A 24,969-nucleotide genomic window follows, 5' to 3' on the forward strand; every position below is an offset into this window, starting at 1 on the left:
TGCTCCTGCCAGCTGCGGGGGCGGGGGTGGGGGGCGCTCGGAGCGGGAGCGGGGCCGAGGGGGCTCGGAGCGGCGGGGGCGCCCCCCGCCCCGCGGGCAGCCCCGCCTGTGCCGGGGTGTCACGGCCACGTCGGGAGCCGGGACGGGGCATCCCGGAGGTGGGAGGCGGGAGGAGGAGTCGCGGTGGGCTGGAAGCCTCTCCTTTCACCGCTACGGAGCGATGAGATACAACTGTGTTGCTGAGATATTTACAGGATAATAATAAATAAAATAATAATAATAAAACTGGAGCGACTGAGACCGAGTCCGCCGGGTCTGTTAGCAATTTAGCAGAACGGGATTTTCCTTTCCCTCGCCTGCCAGTTGATGCTCTTTTCCAAATTTCCACAGCGGGGGAAGCCTGCGATTTTTTACATAATGATTTCAGCATGCGAGGCTGCCTGCCTCGCTTTTTTTTTTATTATTTTATTTTCCCCCCTCCCCGCCTGCCCCCCCGCCTTCCCTCCGCGACCCGCCTCGCCGCGCTCCCCCGCGGCAGGGGGGCACCCGGTCCCGCCGGCTGCCGGGACCCCGCGGGCGGCGGCGGGACCGGGGCTGGGCGGACAGGGGGGGCTCGTCGCTGCCCGCCGGTGCCCGCCTCCCGCTGGCCGCCCGCCGTCGGCGTGGCCGGGGCCCAGCTGACATCACGGGGCCGGGGCGGGGAGAGGGGCCGGGAGGGGAAGGGAGGTGGGGGGGTGTTTTCCAGCTTTAAAAAGGCGGCGCCGGGCGCGCAGCCCTGCGTCAGAGCGAGACTTCCCCGCTCCGCACACCCCCTCGCCCCCGGCCCCGCCTAAGGCACCGGGCGGGCGGGCAGCGCCCGCCGCCCCGTCGCGGGCAGTGCCGCCGAAGTCCCCACGCACACCCGCCCTCCCCTCCATGCCCCGGCCCCGGGGGGGCGGCGGCGGCGGCGAGCTCGTGTGCCTACGCGGGCGCGGCTCCCACGCCGGGGGCGGCGCGGCCCCGGCCTCCGGGGCGTGAAGGCGGGCGGGGGGGGGCGCGGCAGCGGGGCAGGCGGCGAGGGGCCCGACAGCGGCCCGGGGCGCGGCGCCGGGGCTCCGCCGCCCCGCCGGGTGGATGCCAAGCGCTGCCCCGCCGGCCGCCGCCGCGCCGCCGTCGCGGGACCCAGGCAGCGGGAGAGAGGGGCCGGCGGCGGCCCCGCAGCGCGGCCCGCGCCCGCTCGGCAGCACCATGAAGGCGGCAGAGGAAGGTAACGGGCGGGCGGGCGCGTCCCCCGGGGCTCCCCCGCCGCGGCACGGAGGTTTGCCGGCGGCCGCTCACTGAGCTGGCTCCGCCGCCTGCCGCCAGGCCCGGGCCCGCTCCCGGTGGCCGGGGCAGCGCCGCAGGGGCTCGGAGGCGCCGGCGAGGACCTGGGGTCGGGCCGGGGGAAAAGCCGCGGAGGAGATCGGGGATTCCCCCCGCGGAGCCGGGGCTGCTCGGGGGGAAGGTCGCGTTACAGCCCACAATCGCGGCCGTGCCTCGCGTGGCGGGGGCAGGAGGGACCCCCCGGGGAAAGCGGCTCCGGGCAGCGCCGGGCGCCGGGCGAGGCACCGGAGCGGCCGGGCGCGTCGCGGCCGGGCTGCGGGGCTGGGCCTCGCGTGTCCCCCCGCGCCCCCGGGGCTGCCGGCCCCCGCCGCCGGCCCGGCTCCAGGGCAGCCTGGCCCTGCGATTCCGGCTCTGTCCCGACTCCTTTCCATGCCCCGCAGTACCTCCGCAGTAACCAGAAGTGCGCCGAAAACACGGCGGCAAAGTTTCTAGGGAGAGGGACGGATGGTGGGCGGGGGGCTGGAGTAGCTGCTCGCCCGGGCTGAACTTGACCCTGCCAGGAGCTGGAGCCGGGACCGGCTTCTCCTGCGCCAGTCGGGCCCCCCCCCCCCCCCTCCGCCGCGGAGCATCGCGACCCAGCACCGCTGCGCCCCCCGGGTAAAGCCCCGCTTGCCTCTGCCCGCGCCCCGGGAGCGGGACCGGCACCGGGCATCGCCGCGGCAGGTGCGGGCCCGGGGGCAGCCCCGCTGTGCCCCGGCCCCCCGCCCGCTGCCGGGCTGCCCGCCGGTCTCCGCGGCCGGGGGGGGTGGGGCGGGGCGGGGGGCGCCCCGGGCCGCGCATTGTGGGGGGACGTGGGGAGGAAGCGGAGGGGGGGGGGTCGCGCCCGCGTGCGCGGTGTTTATTCCGCGCGAGGGACGGGGGGCTCCTTCCGCGGGGCGGGCCGCGGCAGCTGGAGGGGCGCTCAGCGCCCATCTCCTCAGTTTGGTCGGGGCTTTGTTTTTTGGTTGTGTTTGGGTTTGTTGTTGTTTTTTTTTTGACACAGATGTTTTCACTCCGGGGGTTCATTTCACTTGACAGGATCCTGCCAGCGCGAGAGCTGCAAGCGCGGCTGTGACTGTGGCTCCGCTTTTGAAGCATGCGAGCGCCTTTTTGGATGAAAGTTAATTACGTTTTATTTAATAGCATTGGCTTGCGTGCCCTTCGCGCGCGGGGACCTCCGCGGGCTGCAGGGACGGCGCGTCCAGCGCTCGGGGCTCCAGGGGCACCAGCGCACCAACCCGCAAAACCTGCGCCCAAAGGCAGCTGATACAAAATCCGTACCGGAGCGTCTTGTCAAAAAAAACCCAAAAACCCCCCAAAAAACAAGCCCCCCCCCCCTTTTATTTCTCTGGCGTTTCTGATGCCTGTGCTAAAATGTCGCCAGCCCTCGTCAATAGTTCTCTTCCATGTTGATGTATTTTGTAAGGGACTAAGAAAACGAGGCCAGCCAGAAAGTGTGACCCAATCAAGGAAACACGCAGGGGAGCCCTGCAAGGCAGGATTGCTGCCGCCAAATTAAGGTGCCCCTTGATTGCCAAACTCCGGCAATCAGAGAAAATACTTTATTTCTTGCTTAGTCGGGGAAGAAACTCTTGCAGCGTGCCCCGGTGGGAGGACCCCGCTTTTTTTTCTTTAGGTGGGAGCGAGGGGTCCTTCGGCGCGGGGACCCCGGCGGGTTAGTGCCGCGTACGAGTGAGACTCCACAAGCGGCACAGGGACGGGGTCGCCGGGGCACACCGGCCCCTTTCGCTCTCCCGTTTAATGGCACTGTTTTAACTGGATTATTCCCTGGCGCCACGCTGTTACTCTGTCCCCACGTGTGACATCGCTTCGGTTGTGCCTCTCCGCCGCATATCTCCCCCCTCCCTCCGGCGGGGTGGGGGGCGACCCACGCGGTTCAGGGCAGCGCTGGTAGTTTATGGCACTGGCAAATCAAAGCCGCCCGTAAACAAGTTCGCGGCGACGTACCCGGCTCGCAGGTACCAGATGTGGGAGAGGCAAAGGGGCGAGAACAGCAGGGCCTTGGGAGCTCCTGCTCGGCTCCCCGCCCCGGGGGGAGATGGCAGGAACCCGGCGGGGAGGGGGCCTGCGCCCCGGGGGTCGGGGCTGTCCCGCCTGCAAGCCCGGGACGGGTGTCGCGTCAGCCCGCGCCCTCGGGGCAGGGGCTGCGGGAGGCGGCCGGGCAAAGCGGGTGCTTGTCCCCGCGGCGCAGCCCCTCGCCCGGGCTGGGGGCGAGCCTGCCCCAGCATCCCGGGGAGACCACGGCCCTGAGGGGCTGGCAGCCGCGGGCGGAGTGGCTCCGCGGCTGCCAAGGCCTTTTGCGCACTCGGGTGACTCAGCCCCGGCGCTTCGGGGAGGCGGCTGCGAGCAGGAGACCGAGGGCAGCCCCACGGCGGCCACCCGACGGCTGCCTCGCCTCCGCCTCAAAGCAGACCCTATGCCCCCTCGGTGCAGAGCCCGGCCCCGCGGCGGGGCCGCCCGCTGGCAGCACCCCGGGGCCAGGGGTCCTGCGTGCCGGGGGCTGCCCCCTCGGGTCCCGGTGCACGTCGGTGCCCGCTGGCTCCTGCAAGAGACGGGACGGCAGCGCGGCTCGTCCCGGGGAGGAGCGAGGAAAGTGTAACAGGCTCTGATGGAAAAAAATGAGGTTTTCCTGGCACTTTGTAACGGAGATTTCAGCCATAAGCCTGGAAAATGGTATTCCCTGAGTTTGTAAGGGAACACCATTTCCATGAGTTTTAAAAAACAACTATTCCTTTTGAAATCTGGCCTGGAGCTCGGGAGCCGGGGCGAGCCGAGCTGCTAGGGCTCCTTTGCCTGGCGGAGACTTCCAAACGTCCGTAATCTGACAGGAGTGCGTTTCAAAACAGAAAAAAATAGTTTAATGTATTTTTAAAATTGATTTTTAACGCCGCCGCTCGCCTGGCCCCGCCACCGGAGCCCTTCGCAGGCGCTGCCGGTGCCTCGGCCCGGGACCTTCCCGTGCCGGTGCAGGAGGCAGCCGGGAACGCTGCGGGTCCCGCTTTAATGCGCTTTTTATAGCAGTTGGCACTAGTGGGTGCTGCAACTAAGCAAAATAAATAATAAATAAACGACAGCGAAGCCTCCTGCCTCGCAGAGGCGGCGCGGTGGGGACCCTCGGGGGAAGCCTTAGCGGCAGGCAGCGAAGAGGGGGACGGGCCGCTGTTCCAGACGGGCGAGCAGAGCCCCCCCAGCCCCCCCCAAGACCCCCGGCCGAGAGCGGGAAGCGCCGCTCCTGCCCCGGAGCCCTGGGGCAGGTCGCTGCCGCCGGGCGGGAGCAGGTGAATGTCTCGCTGCCCGCGGCCTCCCCAACCCGCCCCCGCCAAGCCGGGGGTGTGTGTGGGGAGGTACTCCCCCCAGCCCGGTGCCGGGACCCCCGCGCGAGGGGCGCAGTCGCGGTCCCGGAGGGGGTTTCCCGCAGCGCGCAGGCTGCGCGTGGGGGACTGAGCCCAGACCGGGGGGTGCGGGGCGGGGGTGTGCGTGTGCGGGGCGGTTGTTTGCATCGACCCGGAAACATCAGCAGCGGGCGGGAGGCGGATCAGAGGCGGTGGCAGCGAGATAGGCCGCCCGTCGGGGCCGGGGTCACGTTACCGCCCGCAGCCGCCGCGTCCTGCGCCGTGCCGGGGCTGCGGCAGCCCGTGAGCCGGCCGGCAGCGGCTGTCCGGGCGCAGCGGGGCGGCCCCGACGGGGCGGGCCGGGGGTCGCGGTGCCGGAGCGTGGCGGGGGTCGCGGCGGAGCCATGACGGGCGTGGAGGCCGAGCAGGAGTTTGATTTCGATTTCCTCTTCGAGTTCAAGCACAGCGATGAGGGCGGAGGTGGGTGGCGATGGGGCACCGGGGGCGCTGGCGGACGGGTGTTGCGGGGATCCTCCCCCCGCACAGCCCGGTTGGAAAGGGGGGAAGGTTTTCCTCCCTGGGGGGAGGGGGGCTGGTCCCCGCCGCAACGTGGGGGAGCGCGACCCTGCCCCTGCAGCACCCGGGTGAGCGGTGGGGGGGGAGGAGGAGGTGGACGGTGCCTCAGTTGTAAAACTTCGGGACTTTGCGCTATGCAGACCCCTGCGCTGCCCGCTCCATGGCTGCCCCCACCTGCCCGCGGCCCCCGCGCTGCGGGGGGCGGCCCCGGCACAGCCCTCAGCGCCCCGAAGACCCTGGGGGTGGGCGTGGAGGTTGGGTCTTGCCCCTTACAGCGGCGGGCCAGAGCCCGCTCCTGCCCCCCTGCCAGCCCCCGGGAGCCGGAGCTAGTTAGGCTCGGGGTTTAGCTTGAAGGTCACCCGTAAATAAAAATAACGGGCCTGGATTTATCCCGGGTCACACCGTTCATAACGGCGGTGTCTCGGTCCGGCTGACTCGGTTTATGGCTTGGAACAGCCCTGGCGGTGGAAGGGGGCGGCGAGCAGGGCTGGGACCGACCCAGGGAGGGTGAGTCACCCCGTGCTGGCCTCGGTGGCTGCTCACCAGGAGCCAGGCTGCCCGCCCCCCCGGCCCTGCTCTCCCTTCGGCTCTGAAACTGCAGCAGGTTCCCAAACCCTGGCCCGCCAAGATGCAGGTGGAGGTGCAGAGCTCCCCTTCCTGATGCTCTCCAGTTGCCCAGCTCCCTGGCACATTGGTGGTGTCCAAATAGTTGCTTGGAGCTTCTCAGATTTTAGAAAAACCTGCCGTTTTAAGAGTTTCACTCAGCTTTTCAGCCGAGTGTCCCAGTAGTTAGACACCTGGGAAGTGGAGGGGCCTGAGTGTGTTAAAGTGTTAAAGTCCTAATGAGAGAAGTACCTAACTCCATTAGGCAATTTTGAAACATGAATTTAAGCATGGACCTAGTCGTGGCTTTGTCTTTAGAAAGGTAAAATAGCCCTCACCTCTGCAAAGCCCCTCTGAGCTGCAGGTGGTCAGCATTCCTGCTTCAAGAATGTGAATAAAACCTGATGGTGCCCTGTGCCCGGTGCCTTGCAGGATCAGCCCATTAACAGTAGAAAGGAATAAAACCTTTGCTCTGCGAAATTAACTGGAGAAAAAAAAAATCTGAATTTTTTATGTTGTCACAAAGTGAAATGTAAGATGTGAAGGTGTGCTCGCAAATCAAGGGGTCCAGTTTCTTGTCCTAGTTACACTTAATGCAAGTGTGGATTTGCTGGAACAGAGCTGTTGCAGACCTGCGCTGCTCTATCCGATACTGGGTTGGGCTCAAGATATTAAAATACACTACTGGAAGTGACTTGGTACTAAATGCACGTAAGGCGCTGGGGGCCTCTGTGGCTCAAGGTCGTGGCAGCAGCCCCAGGTTGAAGCGTACCTGCCTCTTGTCCACGCCGTTGCTGTCAGGTAACCCGGCACAGCTGCGTTAGGCGATGCAGTTTCATGCTTTTGCACCCTCCTCTCTCCTGTCCCTCAAGACTGGCCCTAATTCCCCCTGGTGAGGAAAGCATCAGCATGTTACGAACGCTGACTCTGTATGTGTATGTGATGAATTTTGTCAGTACAGAAGTTATGGAGAAGAACGTGCTTTTCCAGAAATTATAGCTGGTGGGTTTTAGCTCACAAGCTGAGGACTGGGTCCCGTTCCTAGTTCTGGCTTCGGGGCTTTTGTATTTGGTGGGCATGCTTTCTGTGTGCTGCCTGGAAATGTAAGATACCTGAGTGTATTGGGAAGTCTTTGGATCTTGCTTCTCTCAATTTTGAGTACTGTTATGTGAGAAGTTGTATGACACAGTGTATCTCTTGGCCCTTTAAAAGGTCACTTAAAAAATACACATAATAACTCTAGAGAGACTATTACTTGCCACCTGCGTTAGGGGAACTTGTTTCTTGGAACACTTGAGGCTTTCTTTTAAATTATATATATATATATATATATATATGAATATAATTTTTTTTTAAACTGGATTCCGAAGGCTGGTCTGAGCTTTTATATTGCTCAGCCTGGGCTGCAGATCTCCAGCAGACTTTGGTGTTTGAATTTCACCCTAGTCGTGCACTAGATTTTAAGAGAACTGCTGGGCTCACAGCGCTTTTCACGCCAGTAATAATTATCCCTGTTATTTTGTTTCTTTACCTATTTATTTTTAATAAAAGACCTAAAGGCACTGATTCTACAGCCAGCGGATGCTGCTGTTGCCTCCCGCCTGTAAAGCCCACCTGGTGGGCGCGGAGCCGGGGCAGCCTGCGGAGCCCGTGGTCCCCTGCCTGGGGGGGAGCTGTCTGGCTGTGTGGTGGGGACAGACTGGAGGTGCCACCCAGCTGTGCCATGTCACCAGTGCCATCCATCTGCATGCCAGGCCAGGAGGCCGTGGAAAGGCCCGGGGGATGTATGTGGAAGTGCCTGGCCAGCGTCCTGGCAGCAGTGCAGTGCCAAGGACATCACCTTCCTCTGGAGCTGGAGGAAGCAGGGAAGGCACTGAAGCTGCCTTACCGGCACTGCTTAGACCCTTTCTCTGAGCTGATTTCTGAAACGGAGAAGATCTTACCACTGCTGTACCACTTGGTTATATTTTTTTTTCAATGCAGGTGGTGGTGGTTGTGGTGGCATAGAGCGGCCATGTGGCCCGGCAGCAACTATAGGGGACTAATTTTGGGAGGAGAGGACTGTGATCTCTCAGGCAGGTCTGCACCTCGCTGTGACCACTGCAGTCGATTACCCCTGTCAGAGTAGCACCTCTTTCCCCATAGCTCCTGCCTGCCTTGTTTGAATGGAGCGTGAAGCTGCAGCATATTTTGAATAATCCGGTTTTATTTGTGGCATGCTCCGGTGTAATTTAATGACCCTTCCTCAGTAAACGGGCGGTCTCTGAAGGCAGGCGAGAGAGTGAGTTCAAAAGGTGGTGTTGCTCATCGTTCCTGACTGTTACCTGACATGACATGCATCAGCTGGAACATCACAGAGTTGCTGTGGAACTGCGACAGCACAATAATTTTTCCTAAGTACCGTTTGCCTTGGAGTCGTTGCCAGCAAGAAAGGCGAGTGGGATCGCCGGAGGATGACACCAGAGAGGGCTGAGCTGATAAACAAAAGAAAGACAATAGCCGGCTGCGCTGCTGCGGCCAGCGTGGAGGCTCCTTTGCATTTGCAGCGCTCCCGGGAGCGGGTCGTGTTGGGAATAACAGCTGCAGTAATTAACGCAGCTTTTCCCTGTCTCCTAGGGAAGGTGGGCAAGGGGGGCGGCCGAGGGAGCTTGCCCCCCGCGAGGGGAAGGGGCAGGCTCCCCGTGCGGACCGGCTGTGGCTGGGGGGATGCAGGGTTTCCCCTCTGTCCTGCAGGGAAGTGCTGCTGCCGGAATGAACCTGGGGAAGGCGGGTGTGCTGCAAGCGCAGCGTGGGGCTGGGGGCAACCCGCAGAGCGGCGTTAGCCAGGCTCAGAGTTCAGTGGCTGTTGTCTCTGATAGAAAAGTTTTGCTGCCTTGTCTCAGTAAGGCAAGACGAGCCGGTGCAGGGGCTGCAGAGCCTCCCAGCATCAGGAGGGTGGGTGGCTCCTGCTCCCATCACAGCTCGCAGCACCAGGGGCATGCTGCTCCTGGTTGTGGGCTCCCCACGCGCAGCCCACCAGTGTCTCCGTCTGGCAATGGGAGACACGCAGGCGGCCCTGAGCTGGAGGGGCAGCGCTGAAGGAGTCCCTTCAGCAGAGTGGCAGCAAGGCGAGGCAGGGACAGTCTCCTGTGGACCAGCTTTTTGCTGCTGGTCCCCGTCGCGCAGCAGGTCTGGAGGCATGCGAAGGGCAGGTTGTTCCCCTGCGTGTGGGCAAGGAGCCCGTTGGTGCAGGTCTGTGATGTGATCTGTCACCTTCCAGGTTTCCACGCCAACCATGCAGCTCTGCTAGTGCTTTTATACACCCGGAGCTGCTCAATGGTTAGACCGTTGGCCGAGTGTGCGCTGCTGGCAGCGCTCGACGTGGCGTGCACAATAACCAGCAATTTTAGTGGAATTTCAGCTATCGCAAAGTAGTGAGACATCCATGTTTATCCTTCACCTGGCCTCTGCCAGTTGGGCTGGAGGGATAAGTGGTCCCAGAAACCAGAGCAGGTCAATAGATCCATCTTGTTCCAAAATCCTAGTTAACTGGAACCAGTTGGAAACTTGCTGTAATGGAAATTTTGGTTGTGCATAGTTTTTTTAACAGGATGCAGTTGATCGCGTTCTTTGCTTTAGTCTGCCTCCACTTTTGTTTTTCGTCTTGTGTTTTTTGTGTATTCCAACTTCTCAGGGAGGCAATTAGGCCCACTTACATAAAAGCACATCTCTCGAGCAGCACTGCAGGGTGTGAACGCTGAAGTACCGTTGTCTGAAGACTCGATTATTTGCTCTGAAGGTTTGCATAGGAAGAGTGTCCTCGAGACAAACTCAGTCTGCATACATCGCCCTCCCAAGATAGCTTGTCTTGTGCTGTTCGGCTACCAGCATTGGCAAGGATGCTGGTCCACAGCTTCTCCGCTGGCGCGGTGTGCCTGTCGGCTGGGTTGTTATGGAGAGCTGTGCTTTTGTGTGTTGTGCCATGTCCCTCCACTCCAGCGGGGTATGTTACTGAGCAAGTATATTTGTGCCGCACCTCATATCATTCTTTTTTTGTTTGTCTGTTTTCTAGAACACTATAATTATACATCTTCAAATGTAAATGCTGGCTTGCCTCTAAATGTGGCACATTCCTCATTGTCAACTCCATGTCATGGCCTTCAGGCATCAAATCCCGTCATTTCAGTTGTCCCATCAACAAATCATCCTTCTGGTTACGGAGGACACATCGATGGTGGGGCCTCCGACTACTACCTGCCACCAAACATCAGACCTAATGGAGCTCCAGCGCTAGAGAGCCCTAGAATTGAGATCACTTCTTACATGGGACTTCATCATAACAATAACCAGTTTTTCCATGATGAGGTTGAGGAGGCCATCCCAAATGCCAAGCGGTCACCTTCCACTGCCACTTTGAACTTACCGAACATCGAGGCGTACAGAGACCCGTCCTGCCTGAGTCCAGCGAGTAGCTTGTCTTCCAGAAGCTGCAACTCTGAAGCGTCTTCCTACGAGTCCAACTACTCGTATCCGTACACGTCACCCCAGACCTCCCCGTGGCAGTCGCCGTGCGTCTCTCCGAAGACCACTGACACAGAGGAGGGCTACCAGCGCAGCATGGTGGCCTGCACTCTGCTCAGTTCCCCAAGGCACTCTCCGTCAACGTCTCCCAGGACGAGCATCACAGAGGAGAACTGGCTGGGGGCTCGCAACTCCAGACCTCCTTCTCCCTGCAACAAGAGAAAGTATAGCCTCAACGGCCGGCAGACCTCCTACTCCCCGCACCACTCCCCCACACCTTCCCCACAGAACTCACCACGAGTGAGCATCACCGATGAGACGTGGCTGGGGAACACTAACCAGTACACCAGCTCCGCCATCGTTGCCGCCATCAACGCCCTCACCACCGACAGCACCATAGATATGAACGATGGGATTCCCATCAAGTCAAGGAAGACTGCCATCGACCATACCCCGTCCATGACTCTCAAAACTGAACCGGCTGGCGAGGATCACGGGACCATATCGCCAACCGCCGATTTGTCACCAGAAGATTTCTCCAGCTTTCAGCACATCAGGAAGGGAAACTTCTGCGAGCAGTACCTGTCTGTGCCACAGCATCCCTACCAGTGGGCCAAACCAAAGTCTCTGTCTCCAACATCCTACATGAGGTAAGGAACCCCAGCCTGGAGGGCAATCCTGACAGTATCTTTATTGCATGCTTTTTTCCCCTCCTTGCCCTTTCTGTCTCTGTCTCCTGCCAAATCTGCCCATCTACCCATTGCGCGTAGCCCTGTCTTGTGATGCTGCCTCCGCTGTTGCCGTGGTGTGACCACGCGTAAAGCCTGCGGGGGTTAAAGAGGCTGTTCTAGGAGCTGGCCACACGTGGGTTGTAACTGGTTATCTGCTTCCTGGGGGACGAGCCCCAGCCCTGGCAGTCTGGACATGGGGCACTCAGAAGCTTGTCAGGCAGCGAGACAGTTCGGTACCATCAGACCTCTGGCTTTACTTGAAATGGATCATCCTGTCTTAGGTTTTGTTGCAGGACAAGGAGCTGGGCTCGTTATTGTGGCTGTTACAGGGCTTTTTACATTTACGCTTTGTAGACAGTGAGTACAAATGGAATAGGAGTACGGTTCTTTTGTGCATTATTTCAGCTTTTACTTCACTACACCTGAAAGCTGCTTATCAGTTGTCCTTCCTTCCTGCCCTTGCTGGACAGTGATTTTATTTTTTCCCTCTTCCCCACTGCTTTTGTGTTGAAAGAAGAAAATCGTGTTTGTCAGCTGATCATACTTAATATACTGGTCGCATTAATTTATCGCAGGAGGACCCTGGGTAGGGAGAACTGCAGAACAGCCAGAGTCTGAGTTACATCCATTGCTTTCTGTTTTGATCTCGGTGTTGGTCTTTATTTTGAGGTCTTCTGAAGGCTGTATAGACAGAAGCACATGCTGCAGGAGGACAGTTTTGTTTTCCAGAAGTTTGCAGGCTGTGCTCAGTCGCTGGCTGTAATGGCCACCCCCTCTCCTCTTCCAGCCACTCCCACCCCCCCGAACACCTGGCCTCCTGCTTTTGCATTTTCTCAGAATGAAAGAAGTGGGCTGAAATGTTTGAGTTAGGGATGCGCGCCCTGGCTCTCAGCCTTGGCAGCCTCACTCTTCTCCAGCCAGCACCTCTCTGCTACGTACTGGCTCCCCAAACTGAGCCTGAGCAGCCCACAGCCCTTTGCGTTACAGCATGTCGTGCTGCAGTCCACTTCCTCATCATTCTCCTCCTCCTCCTCTCCGCGTTGCCCAAGCTTCTCACAGGACCCACGCTCGGTTCCACGTTGGGAAGTGTGGCAACCCCTTTGGGTCTGGCCACCTGGAGGTGGGCACTGGCTGCCTTTCAGCGCTGGGATAGAGGCTTCTAACACCGGGCGACTCTTTGGAGCCTTCCCACGTACTTCAGCAAAGCCTTCCACGTGCTCCCACTGCAGTGCTGAGCAGCCCGCGCTGGTCAGAGGGGCCGCCGGCCGGCTCCTGCGCCGGGGGGCTGCTCTTTGCCCAGCGCTTCCAGGGCACTGGTAGGACCAATCCGGCTTGTGCCCTTCAGTGGCAGCGGGGGCTGTGGGTGCTGTGCTGCTGTCCGTCGGGGGCAGCCGGCATGCCTGCGCGCTGACACAGACAACAAAGGTGAAGTGTACAAAACGGAGCCCCACTACGTTGTGTACTTAACATTTTTTTCCACTGTTTTGGTCTTGTATAAAATATGTTTCCTGGTTCACAATATGTTTCCATGTGATCTCATTAACTCGTGCTCTAGGGCAGTTGGAAGTTACTGGTGAAATGTGATTTTAAGTTATTTTACCAATCAGATACACTGACCGTGCTTCCTTCCACCGAAAATACCTCCCGTTTTATGTATATGAAAGCGCTGGGCAAGTGAGCACGGACGTCAACAGGATCACAGCCTACGCAACAGAAACTGTTATTTTAAATCTTTCCAAAAAAATTTGTTAAGAATTTGTCACAACAGAGCTGGATTTTTTTCCTGTTATGTTACACATCTGTTCTATTTCAAACACAAGGGCTGGAGGGGTGGGTTCCAAAAAACAACTTGGGCTCCAAAATCTAGCCGGTCATAATGATTTTGAGATAACCAGATTTGATTACCTCCTCTGTCTCTTCCTGAATATGCGGTACAGTTTTCATGAAAAGCCAGCGTGCCTTGGAAAATCACTGACGCCTTTCCCTCCCTCTCTGGCATTCCCATCTCTTTGGGGGCAGGAGGGAGCCAGATCGGGCATACCCTCAGCCAGGTGCCGTCGCCCTTCCCAGGGTTTTGTGGCGGGCATCAGCCTGAGAGGGAAACCACTTTTTTCTGTTGTTTTAAAAATTGATTATGTTTTTCATTTGGTGTAATTAAAGCTCTACCCACTTTAGGCTTTCCAAGTCCCAGAGCAAGGGAATAACGAGTCCATAATAAGGTATAATACATAATAACGCCCGCCCTAACAGAAACACTTTCTGTTCTTTCTGTGCCTCGTGCTTCCCTCGGGTGCTTGCAAGGGCTGTGAGCCCAGCGGCTCAGCCGGGTTCTCGGGCTGCGGGCTCTGGGAGCAGGACCCCCGGGGCTGCGGGCTCTGGGAGCAGGCTGGGGCTGGCACCCCCCGGGCTGCGGGCGCGTGGCTGTGCTCCTGTGTGGGGCTTGGTGCACGGGTGCTGAGGCTGCGAGGCAGGGTGGGCGGGCAGAGCCAGGGCTGAAGCCACATGGGGTCACCCAGCTGTGCCGGGGGGTTGCCCATGGTGCTTTGGCTGCAGCCCAGGGCCTCATGCCAAACCTTTGGATACAGGAAACGAGACGGGGCAGAGATTGTCTGAGGATGCTTCAGAACGAGCCCTGAGGTAGCGATGGGGACCGTGCCTTTTCCAGACCAATAGTTCAGGATTTGTGCATTGTGCTATCTCACTCAAATGTGAGAAGCTTCTGCCTGTAGTCCTTTTATAGTTAACGTGGCAAATAGTTTCAAAAGAAGCGCTCTAGCAGGCAGTGATGGCATGAGCAGGTGATGCTGTGCTTTCCCAAGCCCTCGCTGTCCCAGTCGCGTTCCTTTCAGTGACATTCCCTGCTGCTCTGCAGTGCTGTGCAATGCAGAATCTCTCACAGGCAAAAATGCCAAAGCCGAAGTGGACGTACATGGCTGGGCTTCTGCCCTTGGGTACTGGGGCACTGTTAGTAGCTGTTTCCAAAGCTAAAATCCCATTTTTATTTTTTACCTGCTCATTAGCATGTCCCAAATCATCCTATATTACAACCAAAAGTATAGGCGCTCATGGAAGTGCTGGGTTTCTGAGTATATTACACATTTTTTAGGACTTCCTCTTTAGCCTCTGTATTTGACCAAACACAGCCTGAAATTTCCTAGAGACAGTTCCATACTCGTTGAAGAGCAATGTGTTGTACTTCTTTCAGGCATCATCAGTTTAATCCAGGAAGTATGTTGGCCTGTAACACTTGAGTTTTCATTAAATGTAGTGTTTTGTAGGGGAGGGGGAAGAGAAATGGTGGGGTTTCTTGGTTGGACGTATGGCATGTATGAGGTCTACCACACCAAAAAGGAGCTTCCAGAAATAGACACCCAGCTCCAGGTGGCTTATAAAAGCCCCCTACTGTATCTTCTTGTACAGTTTATATTTTTAACCGTTGAAAGCCACATTTTATTTAGCTGGAGTCTCTTTTTCAACCTCAAAAATATACCTGTATGTCCTTGACCTCACAGGCACAGGGTCATGCCGTTTTGCAGAGGGAGGCTGCAGTGAGGGCTGGGTACCAGTCTGCCCGCTGCCAGAGCACGTTTGGCTTTTATCTGCATCACTGGGCTAGTTTAGTTTTTGTGGATTTTTTGGATTCCACTTTTGTGACTGTGACAGTATTAAACCCAAGCATGCAAAAATTGTCCACTGAGGCCCCAAACCATATGATTTCCTTAAACATCATGATTTTAAAATGTCACATGTGTTTTTCCTTCTTTCTTTTGATTTGTGGACCTTTGTTGCCCTTTTTACATTTTTAAAAATTTTTTTTACATAGATGTTTTGTTCCAGATCATGAGATAGGGGGTCGCCTTACTTGGGAGAAGCTGAGTTTCTCGATAAACTGGGACTTTCTGAAGATGGGAAAGGGCACCAGCTATCTTAAGAAGACATGGTCCCCCGTGCAGCAGCACCGGATTTGCTGACCTGCGCATTCATGGCCAACTTGCGTGTTTATGGCAAGCCAGAGGAAGTCCCTCAGACAAAGCAAAGGCAGGGCTGTCTGGGCAAGACCCAGTGAAGTGGGGACTGGTGGCTGTGTGTCGGTGACCATCTCCTGGGGCTCATTAGTATTAATTGAGGGGCAGGGAGAGCAGGCAGGGCAGAGCCCACAATGCCTCTGTTCTTTTCCTCTCTCTTGCCATATTCGTGGGGATGGGGGTATTTAGATGCTTTAACAAGTCGGGTTTGCCCCCACGTAGCAATTGATTAATTGGTTGCATTAATTGATTAATTGATTGCATTAGGTTGCTGCACCATAGGGCTGAAGACTGCTTGGAAGCCTGTCTGAATGAACTGATTTTTTGTTGGTTGGTTTGCTTGTTTGATGTAATCCTCCCCACGCTTTCTCCTGCCTGTTTTTCAGTTCATTCAAACACCCCTGTGAGCATCTTATTAATGGCCTTCCTTCACCAGCTTGTTTTAGCACCATGTGATTCTAAATTCAGAACGAGCAGAAATGCGCTGCCAGCCACTTGTTATCTCCATTCCCCCAGCAATAGTTTCTTGTTCTTTCTCTAAGCCAACAGATGCAAAACTTCCCATGCAAATCGATCTCTGAATGTGAGATTGTAGGACAGTAGTATTGTCTGGGCGTATGACGACAGCGCTCATTCTCAGACTGCAGCATGAGGAAATCCAGTGCCACATGCACTCCACGGAGGAGCTACTTGCTCCGCATGCCAGCAAAGCCCAGCCAAGTCTGGGGTGGGACGCAGCATCTATTTTAACAGCTCGCAGCCGGATTGCTCAATTGTCAGACAGGAAATTAAAAAAAAAAAAAAGAAAAAAGAGAGAAAAAATCTACCCGCGTTAACTCATAGGTGAAATATAAAGTGGGTATGTCTTTCTGACCACCGTCAAGTTGGTGGACATATAGGCATCACCGTTGTTTTCTCACTTTTCCAGAAAACACCCAAAGGTCTTTAACAGGCATCCGCTTCAATGTGAGACATGGGTAATAAATAATAAATTGTAACCATATTTGCATTTGGTGCACAGTTGGAGCAGGGGCAAGCTGGCAGCCTGGCAAAAGTTTCAGCAGCCCTGTGGTTTCTCTAGTTTATGTTTTTGTTTCTGAAGGAACACTCCCTGTTAGAGAAAATGGGTCGAGTGCAGGGCACTGAGCCTCAGCCATGCTCCTGCCGAGTCCCTTGCTTTGCTCTGGGTGCTGAGCCACGCTTGCCAGCCGGCTTTCCCAGGGTGGCAGAGCCGCTGGCTGGGTCGTGCCCCCCGCCACGGACTAGCCCCCGCATGGGGCTGGCGAGCCCTCCGACGCCTGTCGCACAGCAGCCTAGGTAAGGCCAAAGATGCTCGCATGCCTCTTTTTTCAAGTGGCCTTGGGCATCTAGTAGCTTAGAAAATGTAATGGTAATTTAATTCCCGATTGCATAGCAGCCATGTGAAAATGGGGCTTAAACACCTTTGCAAAGGTCAGTAGAAGTTTTTGGCTTTGTTTCCTCGCTGTCTTTATTCCAGTGTGCTGCTTAGTATCTTTCCTTTTTGCTTTCTGTAACTTGATAAATCTCTCTGCTAAAGGCAGAAGTCAGCCAGACTGGATAATCTGTTTTTGATTTAATCATACTCTGTATCTGGTGGATGCAAAATAAATCACTATTCATCTGTATTGTAATCTGATTTATGTAGGACCCAGTTGCATTGAGCAAGTTTTCTGCAGCCCAGCACCGGGTTTTGCAAAGCCACCTCGCCGCAGCGTCCCTCTGCGTGGCGTTCGGGGGGCGACAGTTAGATTTATTGCAGCGTGGAAAGGCATGGGACAGGTTTTCAGCTGGTGGAAAGTTGGATCCGAGGGGAATGCGGCAGCGCGTGCTGGCCAGGCATCCTGCGCCAAGACCTTCCCTTTCTCCTCTTGACCCTGTGGAGGGGCTCTGCTCCCCTCCCCGTGGCGCTGCCTGGGTGAGGTGCTTTGGGCCTTTTCAAGTTGATAAGGCTTGTTTGCAGCTACCAGATTTTATTTTACCACTACACCATTCGCTTGGTGACTTTTTCCTTTAACCATGTTTAGCCACAGGAAATTAAATGCACGATGAAGATAACCTAACATAGGAAATAGCTCTGACAGCCCCAGCCCATGACACTGTTAAAGGCATCACTCGGCTTCCTTTATCAGGAAAACTGCCATTAATTGTCAATTTATAATCGGGCAGGTGGTATTTTGGAATTTCAACAATAGATTGCAGGCTAGCAGCAAACTATATTTTTGTTTTCGGGCTTTATTTGAGAACATGAATTGTACAACTTAATTATATTGACATTTTCAGGTGCTGATTTGAAGGGGGGGTTTGTGGGTTTTTTTCTTTGTTTTTTTAAAGAGATGTAATTAGTTTTGGAGCTATTACTTACTTCCACGCATCTTAAAACAAATCCTTCTTCACCTGAGGGCTACCTGCTGCCAGTCAGAGTTGTCCTTTTTAATTAAGTGTTAAAAATTTCTAATCTGATGGATGTTGTGTCCTCAGAAAAAAAGAAGATCCAGCAAGTGAGAATTTACTTGAAACTAGAAACATCTGTTTAAAAATGTGTGCTGATCATCACCAGGAGAGACACAGCTGTTTTGCTCTTCTGTCTGTCATTTATCATTAGTCAAATGTGGCTTATCCAGAATTTTGGGTTTTTTTCCAGACATTTTCAAATTAAAGTATGTGTACCTAGTGTGGTAGGCAGAGTAGCGGCTATATACAGTGGTTGAGAGCCTGTAATTTTTTGCCATCACCTTGCGCTTTGTACGAGCGTCTAGCAGTGGAAGACTTTCTCCTCACCCCCGGGATGGGCCCTGGCCGCTCTGGGGGAGCAGCGTGCGCAGGAGCTGGGAAGGTGCAGCGTCCTTGGAGCTCCTGTGCTTGGTGGGGGGGCAGCCAGGTTCAGGATTTGTGCTTGGCAGGGTCTTGCCTCTGCAGAGGGTGCCCCACGGGCTGCTGCTGGGCCCAGATGTTCGTGGAGCCCTCACAGAGGAGCATCTTTCTGTTGGCCAGGCTTCCGTCTGGGCTGAGCTGGGAACTGTGTGGATACTTTCTCCCCCTCTGTTATTTGTGAGGATGCTCCCTGTCCTGAGGGCTGGAGAGCAGAACGGCTGGAGGTTTGGATCAAGCTGGGCTCGGGTATCAGGAGTGCCCACGCAGGGCGGGTGGTCCTGTCCGCACCCAGGGCAAGGACTTGGTGGCTTCAGCTGAGCCCTGTAATGCACGTAGTGCGTGTCTGTAGGCGTTCAAATCACGTGGCTCAAACTTAAAAGCAGCGAAGAAAGATAGTGTAGAGAAACACAGCACCGTCTGAAGTCCCACCGGTGTATGTGCACTGATGCACTAGCAGATGCATGTTAGATATGCTGGTGATAATGGGCTGGATAAGCACTAAAAAAAATAAATAAGGGAAAAGCAAAATAAAAGCCAGTGGAAGTGGTTAAAGTCTCTGTCCTGCAGTGGGCGGCAGCAGGGACGCTTTGGGGGATGTGAGGGCTGCGTGCCTGAGGAGCTGCGAGCACATGGGTCACTGGGGTGGCAAATGGAGTGCTCAGTCTGCAGCTGGATGTGTGCTTGCAATGCGTGGCCAGCGCGGAAGCTCCTCTGCATCCTTTCCCCCCGCCGGCTCATGTGGGCTGTGATGTAGCAGGGGCACGGGGGTCCCCCAGGGCCAGCCCCCACCAGGCTCGTCAGCCTTCCAGCTCCCTCACCGCTGCTGCGGCCGGAGGAGCCCTCTCGCTGTGGCAGGTAGCCCTGCTCCGTGGGACGGGGACTGGGATTTGCTGTTCGCTGGGCATCTTCTCCGGGGTGGTGGAGAGAGGATGAAGTTTGGTGTAGGGAGGCAGGGTAGCATGTGGGGTTGTGCTGCGTAGTTCTTTGTCAAGGCTCCTGAAGGGCACCTGGTGCGGAGAGTTCGCCAAAGGGAAGAATATATGCTGAACATGAAATCAGTGTTTTCATTGTGAAGCTTTTTGCTTCAATTTCAAGATCAATACATTTGTCTCAGGCCTGCTGTTTCTACGGTGCTTGTTTGCCTCTTTTTTTTATTTTTTTTTCAACCCAAAGCATCGACTTGGCGTTCCTCACAGCCAAGCTCTCCTGACTATTTCCTAGACTGGTTTTACACTGGAGTTGGGTTTCTAAGAGTGACACTTTCCCCACCATTGCATGATGTCAACCCTGCTTGCTTTTGCAGTGGTAATGAGTCCATAATATTTCAGTTAATTGAAGACTCAATACGGGGCCAGAAGAGTGAGCTGGGTTTCCTTCGGGCTTGTGCGTCACCGTTGGTAGGACTTGTGAGTTCTGACCTCAGAGCTTGCTCCCTTGTGTGCATGGACCAGAATGAGATTGGCTTCACTTTGAGACCCTCTGACGTGTTTTCTGTTGGGAAGGAAGCTGGAAACGGCTTTTTTTCTTCTTTCCACCCCCTGCAAACTGAGCAGATTTGTTGAAATCCATTAGATTCATTAAATGTAGAACCCCTCCAGAGCTGGTTTGGCATTCACTTTCACAGCAGTGAAAGCAGTAGGTTCCTCTGCATCTTCCTGCCTACCTTTTTTTTTCTCTTTGGTTCAAGAATCAATATATTAAGATCTTTGTAAGCTGTGTCTTAACATTTTTCCATTTTGGTTACAAATTGGGTAGCATCTGGGCCACCAGCTATTCTTGACCTGTAAATCTTCATAAAATAACCATTGCCTTCTAAATTACTTATGTTGTGGCATTACCCATATTGATGAAATTTTAAATGTAAGATGGTGAAGGATGAACTGCGAAGCACGGTCTCTAAAGTAATAGTGCTGGATGCTTGTGGTTTGTGATAGTGTACTTGATGTTAATTTTTAATATGTTTTCTTTTCCATTATAGCCCATCCCTGCCTGCCCTTGATTGGCAGCTGCCATCTCACTCAGGACCTTATGAACTGCGTATTGAAGTGCAGCCGAAATCCCACCACCGAGCTCATTATGAGACAGAAGGCAGTCGAGGGGCTGTGAAGGCATCTGCGGGGGGCCACCCTATCGTGCAGGTACCAAAACTTGTAACGAGCAGCACAGGTTGTTTGTCTTGGTGCGCTGCTGTGCACACCTTTTCTTCTCCAAAACTGAGAAGCGATGGGAGGTTTTTCCTGTCCTCAAAGATTCCTGCGCCTTAAAGTGTGTTTTAAATGGGGTGGACCAAGCCTTCGTTAAAAGCAAGGTGAGAGCATCTACTCGCTTTCGGCAGCATGAGTACAGTGCAGGCGGGGTGCTGCTCCGTCAGTGTGCAGCTCCACAAGCGTTCAGCTGGCAGGCGGTGACTGGGGACCTATCTGTGCAGCTGGATTCCAGGCATGCACTGTATGCTGAGATCAGCTGGGGACGTGCCTCAGTACATTTAGTCCTGAACTTGCGGTTGGGTCTCATCAGAGCTGCGAACACATGTTGGAGGGCAGAGCTGTAGCAGTAGTGTGGAACTATGTTGCTGGTCTGGATGTTGCAGCGAGTGCTGAGCTTTTGAATTTCTTCTGTTTAGTCCCTTAAACGCTTCCAGCCACCCTGGAAAGCCTCTGAGGTCTGAATCTAGTTTCATGAGTTCTACCAAACTCTTCAGTTACTGCATATAAAGCATTTAATTTAATAACACTGTAAACTGACCCTTAATTCATTTATATGACTAGTCTCATTCATTTTTAAAGGACCCTTCGCAGGGGTAGGAAGAACAAGATTTCATTGTTTAACACACACACAAAGAGAAAAATAGTGGGAGAGAGCCAGCTGTGCCTGTCCCTCCCTAGCTGCTCCTTTCTCCCCCAGAAGTTAAAATGTCCAGTGCCTTCTGGCAGGGCTGTGACCTGCTGTGCAGCAGGGCCCGCGTTGGACCCTGGCCGGTGGCCACGGACCCCCGGCTGTCAGGGGGGCAGGGGCTGCCACCGTGCTGGCGCTGCCTGGCTTTATGCTGCAGCTTTTCCTGCAGGAGCAGCGGCTTGGCGAGGGAGCGGGCGCGGGAGGCAATGTGCAGGGAGGCGATGTGCAGACCGTGTGTGTAGGGCTCAGGGGCACGTGTGTTTATTTGGTGTAAAACCCTGTTAGCAAACACAGTGTTTTGAAGGAGTGATGCGAGTCAGAGATGATGCCGGGCAGGGACTGCGCCTGAAGAATGTGTGCGCTGCTGCTGCTGCTGCTGCTGCTGCTGTGGCAGCTGGGAAAGGAAAGTGAAGGGAGTTGTCAGCAGCAAACACAGTTCGCTCTTTAGCTCTGCCAAAACTCATCAGTGACATAGGATTATGAAGTGATCTGCTGAAAGACGAAAGGTTTTAGCAGAACATTTGTAAGTGATATTAAAGAGGAGTTTGTGGCAGACACGCTTGATGACAATTAATACCTACGCTCTTTGTGGCTTTGATGCAAGGAAATGTAAATGGGGAGGCATCAATTCGCAGCGGCCAGCCTGGTGTTTAAAGTTTCCTACGTGCTTTTTGAAAAGACTGAATGTGATGCCAACATTTAATTGGACTAAATGTGTCCAGACATTTCCCCTCTCATCCCCTGTCCTGGTCTGTTGGGAGGGAGCGTGCTGCTTCCAAACACAAACAAGTGTCAGAAGAGAGGAGAGGAAACTGCGGAAGGGCATGGAGGGAGAGGGGAGGAAGCAGCCAGTCCTAGCCCTGTCAGATGGCTCTACCGGTTTAATAAGGATTAATGCATTTTTCAGTCCTTTCATTACAACCTGAACACTCTTTCTCCAAAAAGAACAGAAACATAAAAAGGGCCAGAAGAGGCTTCTCCACACTGCATTGCCATCCCGGCTTGAGTTATCTGTTTGAGGAAATACTTTAAGGCTTCTGGCTTAGACCAGAGTTGGGTGGATGGATGAACAGTACTTCCAGAAAGAAAGAACTTATAAATACTTTTTATGAGAGAAGTAGTAAGCACTTACACACAAAGAAGGACTTAAAAAACAAAAATGCAAGGAGGAGGAGGAAATCTAGGGAGTAACTTCTGATAAACTGGTGACTGACAAAAGCTGCAGTCTGCATCTGTACATCGATGTGTGTCCAGATGTTGCAGGTGTTTGGGCTGGGTTAGATTCAGTTCACTCTGTTACACAGAAGGGAGCTCAGGCTTCAGAGTTCACACTTGGGTGTAAGCTCAACCAGTATCTGAGTGTGTTCAGCTGAGAGATTTCAGATCAAGCTTTTCCCTCTGATATTTCCTGCTGTTTTCAGTGATGCTGACTCAGAAAAGCCCCTCATAAAACTGCTCTGACCTCTCGCACTGCCCTTGTGTGTTACTCTTTTGCCCTCTGTGGGCAGTCAGAGCTTTCTTATGTCACTGCTTTGGGGGAGTCTGCTTAAATTCTGCTTTTGTTAAAGCTCTCCACCTTTACCTTGGGCAAAAGGAGAATGTGGAAGAGGTCTCTTCCTCCCTCCTCTGTTTCAAACCCCCTCTCACTCGCATCCTGCTTTCCAAACCAGGAGATTTTCTCACGCTGATACCTCCACATATCTGTGCAGCATGCTAAGGCAGAGGAGAAGTAAATCCAGAAAGCATCCACTGCTCAGGGCACAGTTCCCCAGGGCACAGTTCCCCAGCAAAACTGCCGGGAGGTTGCTTTCCCTGCAGCCAGAGTGTGTTTATCTTTTTTTTCCAAGCAACATTAGCTTCCTTGGTGCTGCTCCATCTCTTCTTGTAGGAGGTGGAACATCTGAGAATCAAAGGTTTCAGAGGCGAGCGTGCTGGACGAGGTGGCACAGGAGGACAGGAGTGTGGTGTGTCCCACCTTTTGGGTGTGACATGAAGCCCAGTGTTAGGAGAAAAATTGGGAGACCCCTTTTTTCCTTGGTTCTGGTGGCTCCCCCAGGCTGGTAACTTTTCTCTGGAGCTGGAGAGGGCCCCATGTGGGAGCTTTGCACTGGGGCTGGGCAGCGTGCTGAACACCCGCCAGTGCCTGCGATGACTCTTTTCTCCCAGACTGAGCCAGGGAAGGGCTGAGCATGGCTGGCTGCCAGGGGTTCATGCCGACCCCCCGAGGGGCGAGCCTGGCAGGTGCTGGCAGCTGCCTGCGGTACCAGAGCCTTGCCCCAGCCCGGTGCTGGAAGGCACCGCTCGCTCCTTATCATCTCGCTGTCATCTGCCCAGAGCTTGCTCATGGAGGCTCCTGCCGGCTGTCCTGGGCGTCTTTCATCCACCAGGATTTCCTATGGATTTCCTTCTGTGGGGTGGCTGCCCTGTCCCTTCTGCGCTTTGGAACGATACAGTTTTGGGTGCTTCAAGTTGTCTGTGAAGGCTAATGAGCCCGATAATGCAATATTCCCCTCTCTCACATTGCGCCATTGCCTGTTTGGGTGTTGGGCTGCCGTGGCAGCCCGAAGCTATTGCCGTTCTCGATTGCTAAACGTTTTGAGAGTGGGCTGAGCCGGCACACCTAGCCAGCTGAAAGTGCTGCAGCAGACTGGCAAGCCAGCGGTGCCAGGGAGCGATGCTGGTGAGCTCATGGCTGGCACCGGCTCATACCCCTTAGCCGGGGGAAGTATTTTGCCGGTTGTCGTTGCCTTCGGTGAGTGCAGGCTGGGTCCTTCCCTCCCTGAGTCAGAGCAGGGCTGCTGCCCCAGCTGGTATCAGGCGCGACGAGGCTGCTGGCTGTGCCAGGTGAGGGTGAAACTGGGGACCACTTTGGGGAGCAAAATCATGGTTCGTAGCATCCTGCTGGCACCTCTGCACTTGCAGGAGCTCACGACTCAGGTGAGGTTTTCTCTAAATGAAGCAAGATGAAGTCAGTGGTGGCTTCAGGAACCCCACAGGGTTAGATAGCTACAGCCATATTTTAAGTGAGGTGAATTTAATTCAAGGGGTTTACATCCAGAATGCCTTAAAAACGTCCTCTGGACCTATCTCCCATTCCTCATTCAGAGCATGGCGGTGAGGAGTTGCTCAGGATGGGGTTTACATTCCAGCCAGTGATGGCTCTGTGTCAGCTGCAGGTAAGTAATCTGGCAGATAAAAGTTTGGGCTCCCTGGGGAGGGATGGCACCAGATTATAAATATATGGTCTATAGATATTCTAATTAATAACTCATCTTTGGAATAAGTCAAACACGTTGGCTGCCTGAGATGGAATTTTTACAAGCAGGGTGCGGTGTATCTGTGAGATAAAATCCAAGTACTCAAGAATGTTTAATTAAAGGGTATGATGTACTCCCATGGAAGACTGGACTAAATGGTGAAAGAAAATATTCAAATGCACAGAACAGTCTAGTAAGCACTTTCAAGAGTCATGATGATTATTCAGTTTTTTGACACAAAATATGCCAGGAATTTTCTTCAAGATCATGCTTGATGTGAGGTAGATAAATTGGTTAGAAAAAGGGAAGAAAAGGAGTTGTAGGGGTTTTCCTTTTTTATCTAGGTAATGGGGACTAAGCAGAATTTTTTTCCCTCTTGGAAAAAATAAGTTAACATCGATGAGACAGTGAGTGCTGCCTTGCCTTCCCCTGTACCGCCTTGCCACGAGGTGGTGGAGGCTGTGCACGGCTGGTGTGCTCCAATGCAGAACTTGATCTGAGCCTGTGAGCAGATGCATAGTCTGAACCCCCTCATTTTACAGGCAAAGCACAATAATTTGGCTGCTGATTTGCATTGTCAAAATGTTGTCTGTGCCAGGAGACTTGCTCACAGGAGCTGGCTGTGTTGTTCCTCAACAAGATCTCCAGTAGGCACTTTGGGTCTGATTTTCAAGGGCCTTGAGGCATACGTTGGGATTTTTAAATCCCCTTATGACTAACAAGTGTTGAAGCCTCCCCTAAAGCAATTGCTGCCTCAGTGGTTTTGTACCTTTCCGCATCAAGATAATGAGGCAGC

At 54.7% G+C, this 24,969-nt stretch overlaps 1 protein-coding gene across 8 annotated transcripts in view; it reads left to right on the top strand.

The window, feature by feature from the left end:
* Positions 1-769: 769 nt before the first annotated feature.
* Positions 770-24,969, top strand: part of NFATC1 (nuclear factor of activated T cells 1) — a 111,943-nt gene continuing 87,743 nt past the window's right edge. For 7 of the 8 annotated variants that reach the window (XM_055704755.1, XM_055704756.1, XM_055704758.1 and 4 more), the window contains exons 1-3: positions 770-1,246; positions 9,925-11,023; positions 20,000-20,159. In XM_055704755.1, coding sequence (XP_055560730.1) covers positions 1,114-1,246; positions 9,925-11,023; positions 20,000-20,159 — 1,392 coding nt within the window. In that variant the 5' untranslated portion in view covers positions 770-1,113. Of the gene's footprint in view, positions 1,247-4,900; positions 5,175-9,924; positions 11,024-19,999; positions 20,160-24,969 lie in introns of those variants that run through there. The other variant, XM_055704757.1, reaches the window with a different exon arrangement.

Source organism: Falco cherrug, chromosome 3, assembly GCF_023634085.1.
Source record: "Falco cherrug isolate bFalChe1 chromosome 3, bFalChe1.pri, whole genome shotgun sequence".
Lineage (NCBI taxonomy): Eukaryota > Metazoa > Chordata > Aves > Falconiformes > Falconidae > Falco > Falco cherrug.